The sequence below is a fragment of the Camelina sativa genome, chromosome 20, assembly GCF_000633955.1.
Source record: "Camelina sativa cultivar DH55 chromosome 20, Cs, whole genome shotgun sequence".
NCBI lineage: Eukaryota > Viridiplantae > Streptophyta > Magnoliopsida > Brassicales > Brassicaceae > Camelina > Camelina sativa.
The window spans coordinates 8,435,928-8,448,575 of record NC_025704.1 but is presented as its reverse complement, the minus strand read 5'-3'; the positions used below and the strand labels follow the sequence as shown (position 1 = coordinate 8,448,575).

Genomic DNA, 12,648 nt, shown 5'->3' with positions numbered 1-12,648 from the left:
TTTTCGCAAGAAATTCAAATAAATCAGAAATAATGGCATTTATGTGAATACATGGAATGACAGAGGATTTAGTAGGGAGAAAGTGGCAAATGTTGGAGAGAGAAAAAGAGGGGTCTAATTTTGCAATTGACTCAGATCAGGGGTCTAATTTTGCAAGTGTTCCCTAATTATGAGGTAGCAGTCAGAATTCACTTTGAAGGTCAAAGATTAAAATATATTTGTTTATAAAAAGAAAAAAAAAGCAATGGTAGAAAAAATCAGCCATCAATAATAAAATTATTTCATAATGTTGCAATAGTATCAAAAGAAATACAAAACAAAATAAAACGAAACTTGGTTCAACAATAATGGAAAGGAAACCTTCAAATCTCCAAATCAATGCAAACGCATTATTAATAAAGTCTTCAAACATTTTTCATAAAATAATTCGATTAACAGATACCATTCGTCTTATTCTTCCTGTCAGAGACAAACTTCTTCCAGCCTTTGATGATGTCTCTCTGCTTCTCGATATCGATATCGCTCTTCTTAACCGTCACCACCAAGTTATCGCTGTTAGCTTCACTCTTTTCTTCCCCAAGTGATATTTTGTGGATCACTCGCGAAGGAAGCTCATCGAGCTCATGCATCACTTTCTCAATATCGCTCACAAGTCTCTCAGCGAGTGTTCTAGAGAAATCTTCTCTGATAACCACTCGAAGAACAGTTATGTGTTGTGCATCTGGAGGCATTGTATAGGCTGGTACTATCCATCCATACCTACATTGCAAATATTTGTAGAGATATTAGTTACAACATATTACGTATTCATCATACATATAACATATCTAATTTCTTAGTTGATGAATCTTTTGACCTAGCTACATTGAAATGAGAAAGAGTTTTTAAAATATTCTTAGTTAAGATAGATAACCTGCGAAGCATGTCGGAAATTTCGAATTCAGTGTGACAACTGCTATCTTTCAAGGAGAAAGCGACAAGTGGCACTCCCTCGTCCTTCGAAACAATGTTGAACCTCTCTGTCTTCTCGAGTCCTTGCTTTAGCACGATCATATTCTCTCTACAATTCTCCATCACATTTTTGTAACCCTGTTTTATACATTTTAATTGTTAAGTAATGTCTAGTTAATTAGCATAATTTTTTTTTTGGTAAATCGTGGACAGACATACCTCGTGGCCCAATCGGATAAGTTGGTAGTATTGAGCTATGATTTGACTAGAACCTGCGTTTATTGACAGAATAAACCAATGAGTAAAATAAAAATCAGAACTTTTTCAAATACGACAACCTCTAAGTTACGTTTCCCCCCCTTTATTAAAATGGAAACAAATTTGACTTCCAGCATTTTGATTACCACCGATTCCTTAAATTATAGTACAAAGTTATAAAAAAATGGAAAATATTAGGTGAAGTTTCCCTATTTTAAATGGAATAAAAGTTTGACCGCAGTTGCTCCATGACAATGATGAATTGATGATCAACTACTAGACTACTATAATATTTATTTTAGAAAAAGACTAGAAGACTATTACGAAAATAACTAATAAAAACAAATAAAAATGATTACGAAATCAGTTTTTGTATATTAAAATGGCAAGAAAATTTTATCTCCATCACTTGATCATGACTAGTAATTAAAAAGTTGAACAAAAAAGGATTAGAAGTAGCAAAAATAATAACAATTAATGAAGTAAATTTACCTTTGGAGAAATTGAGAGTGAAAGTGGGTTGGTCAGCACCAAGGTAATTGATATGGAAGATGAGATCCTCAGGCAAATCCTCTTTGTTTCTCCAAATCACCCAACCAATTCCTGCGTACACAAGTCCATACTTGTGACCACTCACATTGATACTCTTCACCAACGGCAGTCTAAAGTCCCATTCCAACTCCGGATACAAAAACGGTGCTATGAATCCTCCACTTGCCGCATCCACGTGAATGGGTGTGTCCCAACTATCAAAAAAACATATTTTAGTTTTTTTATATATATAACTTAGATATTCTATATCGTGTAGTACTGTCATGTAAAAACAATCCATTAACTTATAATTACCCGGTTTCTTTGTTTTTCTCAACCAAAAGATCGTTCAAGAGTTTAACATCTTCGAACTCTCCATTAAGAGTGGAACCAAGAATGGCTGCAACACAAATAGTGTTCTCGTCAACCATGTCAACAGCTTTTTGCGGGTCCATCACATAGTATCCTTCACTCAGTTTCACTTCCTTGAGCTCAACCTCAAAGTACCTAGCGAATTTCTCCCAACACACCTAAACATTTTGAATATTGTTTATAAGAAAATGATTGATCAAAATGATTAAGATCATTAACGATTTGATTTAAAAAACGTTAGCTAAAAAATTTACTTGAACATTGGCTCCAGTGACAATGTTGGGTTTATCGACAGGTTTGCCTTCGGCTTTGCGCTTGTTCTGCCATGTACGCTTAAAGGCCAAACCGGCCAACATTATGGCCTCCGATGATCCAACGGTTCCTACTCCGATGGCTGTCTCCGTCTCTCCTAACGGTGCATTGAATAGATGTGCAATCATGTTCACACATCGGTTCTGTTTTTTATTTGTTTATTTCAATATTGAAACAAAAAGAATTATTAGTGAAATAACCAACTTGACTCACTTTATCACATCGAGATTGATGCTTACTTATAAAGTTATAATATAGTGTATAATCTTAGTGGATAATTAACAACGTGACAGATGTAAAAGTGAAGTGCAAAACTAAGATAATACAGTACACACTACGTCGTGGAGATAAGTGATAACCCATAACAATTGATATTCTGTAATCCAACATGATATCATGTACTTTACCTTATGATGTAAAATAATTACAATCAGATAGTTGACAAAAAGAAAAAATAAATGTTAAGACTTTGGTCATTATTTAAGTTGTCAATTTAAATTTGGAGGAATGTAATAATTGAAAGTTTCTATTGTTTTCTCATATTTATTTCCGTGATGGCCGATCAAAAATATACTATAATAATTTTTTTTTAAAAAGGTATCCAGCAATTTCAAATGTCTGGTATTTGCGGAAATAAAGTAGTACAAATATTCCCCCCCTAATCATTACTGTATTGTCCAAACTATTCCAAATTTGATCAACACACAGCCAGAGAAAAAGTCAATCTAGTTGGTTCATATTTTATACATAGAGAAAAATATATTCAATGACGAAGCATCTTATTAAATGATAAAAAACTACTAATAGTTTCAAATATTAATTAGACATAGATTTAAAAAAAGACCCTCTCGAATCAGAGAATAACCCAACTACTACGACGTGGACACCTAGTATTTCCAAGATCCAACCTCCCCCAAATAATTACTGTTTACATATGCGGTAATAAAGTCTACTTAATATACAACGTACACTTCAATACTATATAGTAAATCACCCAAATTTGATCAACACAGCCAAAATATAAAACTCAAACCAAGTTGGTATACATATAGATATAAGATTCAGTCAATAACAAATTAGCATTTTATTAGACTATTAGTTAGACTAATTAACCATGGTCTTAATTACAGCAATCCCGAAACATCCATCATGGTATGGTATACCGTATAATCTCGATCCAAATATATCAATGGAGTTTATTTTAACCCGAACACATTCTATATCACACAAGTCGTTTAAAAAAATCAAGATCCTAAAATCATTAATCTTCATATATAAGCGATACGTAAATAATTATGTTTAAAACCAAATTCTGAAACAATCATGACTATATGTGATAAGAAAAAAAAGAAAAAAAATACCTGGAGTTCGGTGGTGACGGGGTACTCGTCCATGTCAACATAGTTCTTGTTAATGGAGGACATGATGAGTTTATCGCACTCAGGCTCCATCCACGTCGTCACGAAAGAGGCTAAGTTTAGCCTTGGGTTACCGTCAAGCATCAACTCGTCGTTGATGATCTGATACGCTGCTTCTTTCGGCATGGAGTTTTCGGGCATCTTGTACCTGATCATGATTTTATTCCCCAATATTACATATATATATATATATATATATAATGTATATAATGTGATCAAGATTTTGGTTATGTATATAGATTACCTAGGGAGTGAAGTTCGGACGTATCGTGAAGCGAATGTGGAGTGGATAGAGCCATCTGAATCCGACGCGGCGTGGGAGAGCACCATCACGACGATGAGACAGAGAGAGAGACTACCAAGAGATGATTATTAGAGAAAAAGTGATGTTGAGGAAAGTGCTTAATGGGAATGGAGGAATAAGAGAAACACCTTAGGGGGGTTTTATATCAATTAAATTAGTTATTGATATTGATTGATTGGGTTACCATGTGGGTTACTTGGGTGGGTTGGGTAATAATATATTATATAAACAATTTTTTGGAAACTTCCTTTGTCAGAATATTTCTTCCCCAAGGCCTATACTTTGTTTGAATTAGTAGAATAATGCCTCTAGTTTTGTTTTCAGTTTTGAGACTTTTGATCCATTAATCTCTTTTTGAGAAAAAATTATTTTTTCAAAATCTAAATTAGAATCCTATGGAACATAAAGCACACTGAAAACACGGTTTCTTTTTCTTTCTTTGTTGTTTTTGATCAAAAGATTTCTAAAAAAGACTATACACGGTAAAAATATTCAAAGCTTTTTATGGAATATATATGCATAATGCATTGAATTGAATATTTGACTATATATGTGATGTGAATACAAAATTCTTCTCAGAAAAATTCTCTTTTTGCTAATTTGTTTTTTTTTTCTTTAAAGGCAAAGTGTTTGTTTAGATTAGCGGGGAATATTTAACTTTGTCTTCATGATACGATTATACCACATGTTTTCACTTTTTACATTGTTAGAACACTGAAGATGACGCGTATGGATGGTTTCACTTTCTATGAACGTCGTTATTCGTTAGTATATATTCTTTATACCCGCACAGCGGAAATGGTTATTGAAATACAAAATGAAACAAGTCATAATGTAGTACGTGAATTTTTCATGTCATACTATACTAGTATACTACGCCCACGTAATTAAGATTAAAGGTCTTGCATAGTGCACAGTTGATGTTTGTAATCATATATATATTTACCGACTTATAATATCCAACTAAGAACTAACTGTAAAGGTATTGCATATTATTCAATTAGTCTCTATTATTGAGTCCTAATGCGTCATATTATTAACTTTATCTTTCATATTTTATCTAGAAAATCAAAGATTATATAGACATCAAAAGAAAGTGCACTATTTTAAATTTCATGAGCTAAAAGATTAAATAACATGTATTCATATCGCAAATAGTGCGATGAAATGTATATATATACACACAAATGAAATTAAACTTTGAAAAAGGTGAAGTTAAGATTATATTTAATGGAAGTTCGCCCTAATTCTCTCTCAAACCCGATAATCGAAGCGCCGCTATCTTCACTTTCCTCCGATGTCGGTAGAGCTCCGGCTCGCCGACGTCGGGATCTCTCGTTCTCTCCGCTCCTCTACTTCGTTTTCTGTTCTCTTAATTTCTTCTTTCAAGCTTTTTTTCCCTTTTGTTGTTTATTTTTGTTCCCCAACCAAACCTCCACACCCAACCTAGTGCTAGACAAAGGCCGGATTGTGTGCCCCTACAGAAGGATCTGGAGTCCGGTGAAACCCATCCTCATCTATCCTTATCCAGCCTTATCGTCGACGGTACCAAAGTCTCTGTGCTTCTCTTTCCCCCAATCCGGATTGGGTTTTGCCATTGAAGCCTCTTCTTCCTCAACGGTACTTGTATTGTTATGTGGCGAGAAATCTTCCAGTGTTGCGAACCGTCTCTGTTTATGGACTCCCGTCCCTAAGATCTGTCACACTATGAGCTCGACAGAACCATGTCAACTCCCCTGGCCATCCCCAAAGTCTATTGGATCTTTGCGGATGAGCTCAGGACTTGTAATTGGTTTGCTATCATCCCAATTGGTCTCGCCAAACTTCCGAAACCCCAGGTCCTTTCTATATATCCTTATGTTATCTAGTAAACAATTCTTTTGTTTGTTGGTTGAACTCGGTGTTCGAAGACTGCATCTGAGAATCCACTTACCTAGAATGTTTGGTAGTAACAAAGTGTATGGTCGATACCTGGTCCTTGCTCATGTGTTGAATTTGTCTGTTAATTGGAAGAACCAAATCCTCTATATCCCTATGCTAACTAGCGTTTCTAGTTCTCAACATCATCCCACCAACCGAACCAGTTTGGTTTAACAACCACCCATCAGACCAAACCTCACTCACTTTTATCATTGTCAAACCGTTTGCATACTTTGACATATGAGAGAGAACTCACCTGTACTGCTATGTTTTGACATATCCATATGGTTTGTTTTGGTCTTTACCTCCCTTGGTTATGCTAGTTGTGAAGTTCTGCTGCTCTATGGTCCATTGCCCTGTATCTCAATGTTGACATCCGACGATCTTCAGCAAACCACTCTCAGCACCACCACCATCATCCGGGCTTCAGCCCACCGAATCTCTGCCATTGCATTGCTCCTGCTAATGCTCCTTGCTCCGGTGAGACCCTTGGCTTTGATTCCTTTACAAACGTCACAATGTCTTAAGACCGTGACCATCTTGTCTTCTGTCGAATCCTTCGATGCTGACCAATCTAGCAACCGTGACCTTACATGGCTCAAACTGCTTCTTAGCGTTTGCTTCACAGCTCTCTCGGACTTGTGTTTGATTCTATATGTTTCTTTGTTTATGGCTTTGGGGAAAGCCTCTGTTTGTAACCTTTTAAATTTTTGGGACTTGATTCCCTCCTGTATTGTTTCTATCTGAGTGAATAGAAGCTTCAGTTTGTCCAAAAAAAAAAGATTATATTTAATGTTATACTTATAAGAAGTTAAAATCATTTTAAGGTCTTTTCTATTACATATATATACCATGGCTATGACAGAATTATAAATAGTGGGGACATATTTGATTAAAAAAAAACAGTAGGACGTATATATTAGTATACAGTTTATACACTACTAAAAGAAAGATAACATGGAAAATCCAGTTACATACTCGATTACATATTCCTACGAATCCAATTAATTTAATTCTTTGGACAACCATCATGTATCATTATATGTAATCAAATGGAGATTCTATTGAACTAAATTGTCCTCCATCAAATGGAGATTCTATTGAACTAATTTACATTTTTTTTAATTAAAAGAATGCTACAAGGTAGCCCTGTTTATATATATGAGACCTGTATCGTTACTTAATCCTAATAAAGATTTTCAAACTTTTTTTTGTGTATAAAATGGGGGAAATTCTTTTAAAATTGGACTTATTTAATGTTTTTTTATAAAAATACTAACTTTTTTTATTGCCAAAAATAACTGCGATTATTTCATAGTTGATAAAAATACATCAATTATCCCGATTTTTTTTTTCACCTATTATGGTTATAGTTTTCAACCACGTTAACACAATCGTAAATACTGTTAGCCCATTATCCTTTTATTTAAATTAGGTGAATACCCGCGCTAAGCGCGAATTGTTGTTTAGAAATTTGTTTTAAAAGAAATTACCTTGCTTTTTATGTTGTCTATTCTTGTTGTTAGTTTTTGTTATTTTGTGTGTTTTTATGTAGTTAATAAATTAAGATATACTTAGTTACAATTTGAATAGTAAGATTCATCTTTGACTCAAAATATCAATTATATTTTTTCATATATACATATGATTATTTCTATACCTACAAAAACAATATAGGATATACTGACATACTTCTATGCAATTATGTTACTTATATGGATAATGCTTCAAATTTTCTTAACTTGATTCTAAAGAAACAATTTCTTATTCTATATATTCTCTCATGTTCTAGTACTCGAGCTACATACATCATAGTAGGCTCTTGATTAAAATCTGGATTGACATAATTTAAACAACATATGTATAACTATAATTACTTATTTGCTTCATGAGTTTTCATATGAAAGAGAAAAAGAAAGCTAAAACTAAAAAGTCATTTCAGTAAACATTTTTAGATCTCTCACTTTGCATATATGAGAGTGTGTCTTGTCTTGAATTTATTGGTACGTCTAACGTCTCCATGTTAATGTTACTAACTTACCATAATGTATTAAATTGAATAGAGAGAAGACCCTATACTTTTTTTTTGACAACAAAAGATTAGCTCAGAAGAGCCAATTAGGTGGAAAGTTGTTTATATACAAAACATGGTGTGGAGTTATATGCGCCTTACGCACTAAAGCGTCCGCACGTACATTCAAATTTCTAGAAATAAGAGATAACGAGAAATAAGTAAACTCCTCCCTATCAATTTTGATATCGGCGTTGAGAAAGCCGACCAGTCTTGAGGAGAAAACACCATCTTCACCAAGTCTGAACAATCAGTATAGAAAGCCACGTCCTGGTAGTCATGTCCAATCATGCAACGCTTAGTCCAGATGAAAGCTTCTACTTCAGCATGTAAGGGGGAGAGACTTCGTCGGAAATTGGTAGCTCCCATAGTGTGCGACGAATCCTTAGACGCTGTACAAAGCCATCATGCACCTGCAAACGTGTCACCGGCCTTCCAAGATCCGTCAACGAAACACCGATGACCCGAGTAAAAGGTAGAAAGGGGAGCTGCAGCCACCCTCAGCCGAGGGTTAGAAACGACGGGGCAGAGGGGAGATCCTCACTCTGACCCTCTTCATGTGCCTGCTACCAAGATAACGCCTCACCTTTTGCTACTCGAAAAATCTCCCCAGACTGTTCATCCTTGTTTTCGAAAACCCGTGCATTCCTGACTTTCCATATACACCACATAACCTAGGAGAAAACAGATGCTTGAAAACCTGGATTTTTTTAGCCTAAAAAATGATCCATATTTGCATACAAAGAGTCCATGGGAAAAGAAATTGGCTCCACCGGAACATGAGATAAGGCCCACACTTCCCGAGCCGGTGGAAAAACAAAAATAGCATGATTTATTGTTTCGTCATCAGCCCCACACTGTGCACAACCCAAATCACACGCTATACCCCGCCGTCTCAAATTTGACGAGACGGAAAGACATCCAGACAAAACTTGCCATATAAAATGTTGTGTTTTAGGTGAGCATTTAACCTGCCAAACACTCGCCAAAAGAGGGGTAATCTCTGGACCATATCCAAGAACCTGAAAGGTCCGCGGTGCTGACCTGCGTGCCGTATGATATCCGGACTTAACCGTATATTTTCCAGATTTTGTAAAATGCTACCCTAAGAAGTCTACCGATGGGCAACTCCCTAAGAGTAAAGCCCCTATCAATTCGACATCCATCAGATCAAAATGCTCATGGAGCAGATCCATATACATATGATAATTAGTATATGGTCTTAATCAAAAAAATCATTTCCCTTCATTTAGTTTAGTTAAAAGTGTCTTTTGATTTTCCTTCAATTAATTTGACTAATTTTTGAAAAAGTATAGAAAGATACATGTCATTTTCTGGTGTGATGATGTGGCACTCATATGGAGAGAGTTGGCCAACTTTCATATATATGATTCCTAATCATAACAAAATTTTGAAAATTAGAAAACAAAGATTAAACATAATGTTAAATTATAATTATAACAATATATATGATTGCATTAACACCGTTGTTAGGATGCTGATTCTTTTCGCGTATATTTCAAATGTGTTAGCCGCAAGAAAGAGCTTGAATGGATACTCTGTGGTATTTTTCTTCTGCAGTCATCTACGTGTCATCTCCCTTACAAAGTTGTTTACTATAAAGGATGTAGTCTGCCTCTCAGACAGTTTGTTGGCCATAGGTGTCATGCTATCCTTCAAACTCGATCATGAAAAAAATATATCAAATGAGGTGGCATCTATGCTTTTGCCCTTATCATCGTGTATTTCAAGTTTTCCAAAGCTCGATATGGACATAAGAAGAAGGGACATGACTCTACCAGTCTCAGTCGCACTGTCGTGGTTTAAGGTTACTCTTTTAAGTTTCTGCTATTCATTAGAGTTGCTTGAAGTTTATTTCATGGAATAAAGTGGAATTTTAACCACTTATAGGTAGGCCAGTGGTAGGATTGATTTCGGGTTGAGAGTGAAATTCCCAATATTTCCGGATTCGAATTCTCAAGGGTGCAAACATCTTAAGTGGCCACCGCAGAAAAATTTAACATTAGACTATGCGGCCTCCAGGAACCACTCTTGCTGCCTTTAGGACGCACGCTAAGCCTTCGAGCTAGTAGTCTAGTCAGGACCCACTGGACTTTGGATAACTAGATTATAAAAATAAAAAAATAAAAAAAAAATGGAATTTTGAAGATTTTACTTTCCTCTTTCGTTTAAGTTTTTGTTTTTTTTTTCTAATAACCAAGGTGGAGATTGTATTTTTTTTCTTCAGCTTTCTCTTACGTCGTTTTTTAAATAAGACTTTATGTTTTGGTGTGCCTCTAAGTTCATCGATCGGTTCATGGAATAAAGTGGAGGTTTGAAGGTTTTACTTTGTTATTTCCTTTAAGTTTATGTTGTTTTTTTTAAGGTTTTACTTTGTAGGTTTTGAAGGTTTTACTTTGTTATTTCCTTTAAGTTTATGTTGGAATAAGATTGAATTTTGAAGGTTTTACTTTGTTATTTCCTCTAAGTTCATCGATCGGTTCATGGAATCAAGATAGAGATTTTATTCTCCTTTAGCTTTCTCTTACGTTGTAATTTAAATTAAGACTTTCTGTTTTGGTATTAATTTTGTGTTTTTAGTTTATATATCTACAAAAAAAATGAATTCTTAATTGGCAATCGCTTGTTTAGTATACATTAAAACCTCTATAAATTAATAATGTCGGGATCATGAAATTTTATTAACTTATAGAGGTTTTAATTTATAAAGAGATTTTTTAATTTTCACAATTTTGAATTCTGTTACAAAATAAGATATTTTTATTATTATTCATATTTTTATAGAATTTTCTTCATTTATAATTTTGGCTATCGTAATGTAATATGATTTATGTCAATAGTTTACTAGATTCTCTAAATAAAAATGATAAATGTTAAAAATTTTGAGTTTAGAAGTAATTGATGCTACTATTCTTCATGGTAATGATGAAGCCGAATAATATAATGGGGTACTTTTAAAATCAGTTACATGTAAAAAAAACAATTATCGCATCTAGGACTTTCCATAATATTTGGATGCGATGTGAGAAAAAACACCAAAATTTTTTAATGTAATGAAAAATATTAGAGATGAGCTCCAACTAGAATGCAAATTCAAGAATAAACAATTAACAATATAATCTAAATTTTCTTTTATATATATATTTTATATATATATATCATTATTAATTTATGATATTGATGGAACCATCTTTTTATGTAGGATTTCCAAAAAAAATTATTATCTTAATTTTTTCGTATTGGGACATTTTTTGCACCGGCATTATATGAGACCATAAGATTTTATTAATTTATCACGAATATTAATTTAAAGATTATTAATTTGTAGAGGTTTTAGTTTATTTATATATATATATATATATATATACATGTATCAAAATAAATATGCTAGAGTCAAAAAAAAATGGAGAGTGTTTCATATGTAACAAAGCCACGTGTCACTCTAATGTTACACTCTTATTTGTAGGAAGAAAATCATCCTAAAACAAATGATATCAAATTTCAGCTAGACATACTAGTAAATAAATTTTAAGGGTTTAAAAAAAAATTATATATCTATTTTAATTATTTTTTATTGCATACATGAAAATGATATATTTCTATACATATCAAAATATAATATGTAAGATTCTTTTGTTACCAATATGTCTTTCTCTTATTGAATTATTTTAATAACAAATCCTAAAATTTAACACTCATAATAAATAGAAGTTTTAATTTTTATCTTCAAATTGTGAACTGGATTATATATTCATAATAATAATGGCTTGAATATTTTATGTATTTAGGAATTATTAATTAAGAAGGCTATCTAATAGTGTTTTTTGTATCTTGTAAATGAGATTTAATTTTAGAAATCACATACTTGTAATTATATAACAAAATAATTGTTTTGTGCAAACATGACATCATCATTTTTTTTTTGTCAACTATTGGACCATAATAGATCCGTTCATTAACCAAATCCTACATTTGTCATTACCTTTTTAAGATCACTTTTAAAATATTTGAGATTCGCTCCTTCAACATGCAACAGCTTGTTGAATATCTTTTGTTTTTACAAACTCGAATAATAAATGCAGTAAAGTTATTGTTCAATATAAGCGATGAGGTAATTCAGTTTTTTTTTTTTTTGTGTAAATTTGATTTAGTAGACCATCAACCAAAAATGAGAGGAAAATATGGATAAAATTTAACTTTCATAGTTCGTCTAATTTGAAAAATACAATTTTACTTAATGACATATGTGACCTATTTTACAAAAAGATTTTGTTTGGCTTTTAATTGGCGATGCTAATAAAATGATACTTAAGTGATTTAATACATTGAATTTAAAATGTATCTTTAGTTATCTTTTACTATATTTTTAGTGAAAAAATATATTTTTATCATATTACAGATTTACTACCATTAATGATGTACGCGCTAAATAAAACTTCGATGGATATAAATCTAAAATCCAAACACTACACAAAGCAATTCTCTTTTTT

General features: G+C 33.0%; 1 protein-coding gene across 1 annotated transcript; it reads right to left on the bottom strand.

The window, feature by feature from the left end:
• Positions 258-4,270, bottom strand: LOC104770027 (glutamate decarboxylase 1). Its single transcript, XM_010494377.1, has 8 exons — positions 4,087-4,270; positions 3,786-3,990; positions 2,367-2,567; positions 2,056-2,270; positions 1,702-1,955; positions 1,171-1,223; positions 914-1,089; positions 258-759 (listed from the first exon to the last, which is right to left on the bottom strand). The coding sequence occupies exons 1-8, from the start codon at positions 4,170-4,172 to the stop codon at positions 432-434; spliced, it is 1,518 nt and encodes a 505-aa protein (XP_010492679.1). The 5' UTR covers positions 4,173-4,270; the 3' UTR covers positions 258-431.